The sequence below is a fragment of the Galeopterus variegatus genome, unplaced genomic scaffold (genome assembly GCF_000696425.1).
Source record: "Galeopterus variegatus unplaced genomic scaffold, G_variegatus-3.0.2 Scaffold17597, whole genome shotgun sequence".
NCBI classification, from domain to species: domain Eukaryota; kingdom Metazoa; phylum Chordata; class Mammalia; order Dermoptera; family Cynocephalidae; genus Galeopterus; species Galeopterus variegatus.
Window position 1 is genome coordinate 6,088 of NW_007743708.1, and position 2,133 is coordinate 8,220.

General features: G+C 44.0%; 1 protein-coding gene across 1 annotated transcript in view; it reads left to right on the plus strand.

The window, feature by feature from the left end:
* The first annotated feature begins 364 nt into the window (after positions 1-364).
* LOC103582726 (TLD domain-containing protein 1-like) overlaps positions 365-2,133 on the plus strand; it is an 11,205-nt gene continuing 9,436 nt past the window's right edge. Inside the window, exons 1-2 of the mRNA XM_008564247.1 lie at positions 365-595; positions 1,087-1,231. Coding sequence (XP_008562469.1) covers positions 395-595; positions 1,087-1,231 — 346 coding nt within the window. The 5' untranslated portion in view covers positions 365-394. The remainder of the gene's footprint in view (positions 596-1,086; positions 1,232-2,133) is intronic.

The window sequence follows — 2,133 nt, forward strand, 5'->3', positions numbered from 1 at the left end:
ATTTACATGGCAGCTGTTACCATCGAGAATGAAGATGTTCTGAGCAGAGTGAAAAGCAGACGATGGCCAGAGGGAGGAACGACGTGGCCAGTTTGGGGAGACTGGGAAGTGGGGGGGCAGGATGGGATGGTTTGTGGAAGGGGACAAGAGGAGCCATAAACCAGGACACTTCTGGCGTGTGGGCCCCTAGGTGGGATGAGGTCCTTAGGTGGGGGAGATGGTACACGTGGGGCTGCAGGAGGGCTAGGTGACTGTGGGAAGCACCGTCTTGGTGCTTGGTCGGTCTTGGCCCTTTGTTTTTCTGCTATACTACCAAGCATCACTCACACCCTGTCTTGTCTCTTCTCCCCCTTGTTTCCAACAGAACCACGTTGGGGAAGCTCTCCCCTCAGAGATGGTCACCAGACTGTACGATGGCATGCGGAGGGTCGACCTGGCAGGGAAGGCGAAGGGGCCCAGCGAGAGTGTTTCCCATGAGCAGTTCACAGTGTTCATGTCCCACCTGCTGAAAGGAAACTCCGAGGAGAAGAGTCTCATGATTCTGAAGATGATTTCTGCCACAGAAGGGCCTGTGACAGCCAGAGAAGTCCAAAAGGTAGGGAGACCACAGGGGTCCCTTGCAGCCTCCTCAGCAGTCTCGTGTGCTTAGGTGAGGACTTAGGACAATTATGTAGCTGATGGAGGCATCACGGAGACGTCCACCCTTGGGGAACCCGAGACCCCATAGCTGCTTGGTTGAGGTTGGAAGTCCTGGACAAAGGCTTTGCAAAACTTCTAGGCCAGATGTATCCTTAGAAAAACGAATAACTACATAAGTTGGGTGATCCACCCTTGGGGAACCCGAGACCCCATAGCTGCTTGGTTGAGGTTGGAAGTCCTGGACAAATGCTTTGCAAAACTTCTAGGCCAGATGTATCCTTAGAAAAATGAATAACTACATAAGTTGGGTGATTTTTTTTCCTTCTACTTTGTGGTCCATAATAGTTGGCATTAAGAGATAAAGAAAACTGTCCTTCTCCATGGTGATATGACATGGGTATCGGGTCACAGTAGAACTGTTTTAATGGTAAAATTGTGATCTTAAAGTTTACAGAGGACCTGCTTGGCTCTGTGGTGCACGTGCTAGGCCACAGGCAGGAGCTGGGAGGCTGGACCGGGAAGAAAGCCCCAGGTGCAGTCCCCAGTGTGCGGGCGTTGGCTGCTCAGCTGCTCTCCGAAATGAGGCTTCCAGGCAAGTGCCCCTAGACCTTGGTCATAGGGTGGGAGTCGCCGTCTGCATTACTGCAGCCTTGGGGGAATGTTTTGAAATCAGGAAGTGTCAGCCCTGCATCCTTGTTCTAAGCCGTGCAATTTGTTGGCATACAATTGATACAGTATTTCCTTATAATCATTCTTATTTCTACAAAAGGAGTAGTGATGTCCCCACTTTCATTTCTGATTTTAGTAATTTGAGTCTTCTTTCTTTTTATTCTTGGTCAGTCTAGCTAAAGGTTTCTCAGTTTTTTGCTGATCTTTTCAAAGAACTAAGTTTTGGTTTCATTAATTTTTCCTTGTTGCTTTTCTATTCTCTGTTTCACTTATTTTTGACTGAGTCTTTTATTTCCTTCTGCTTGCTTTTGATTTTGTTTGGTCGTCTTTTCCTAGTTTAAGTTGGAAGTTTAGATTATTAATTTGACATCTCTCTTCTTTTTCAATGTAGGCATTTACAGCCATAAATTTCCCTCTAAGCACTGCTTTAGCTACATCCCATAAGTTTTGGTCTGTTATGTTTGTTTTCATTTATCTTGGTGTTTTCTTTTCTTTTCTTTTTTTTATATCTTGGTGTTCTCTAATGTCCTTTATGATTTTTTCCTTGGCCTACTGGTTTAAAAAGTGTGTTATTTAATTTCTTCATGCTTGTGAGTTCCTCAAATTGCTTCTGTTGATTTTTATTTTATTCCATGATGGTTGTATGATTAAATCCTTTAAAATTTATCGAGGCATCTTTTATGGCCTGTAATAGTATCTATTTTGGGTAATGCTCGATATGCACTTGAGAAGAATGTATATATATTCTTCTATTGTTGGGTGAGAAATAGTATATATTTAAATTTACTTAGGATTTTAAAAACTTTGTGATGAATCTTTTTGCAA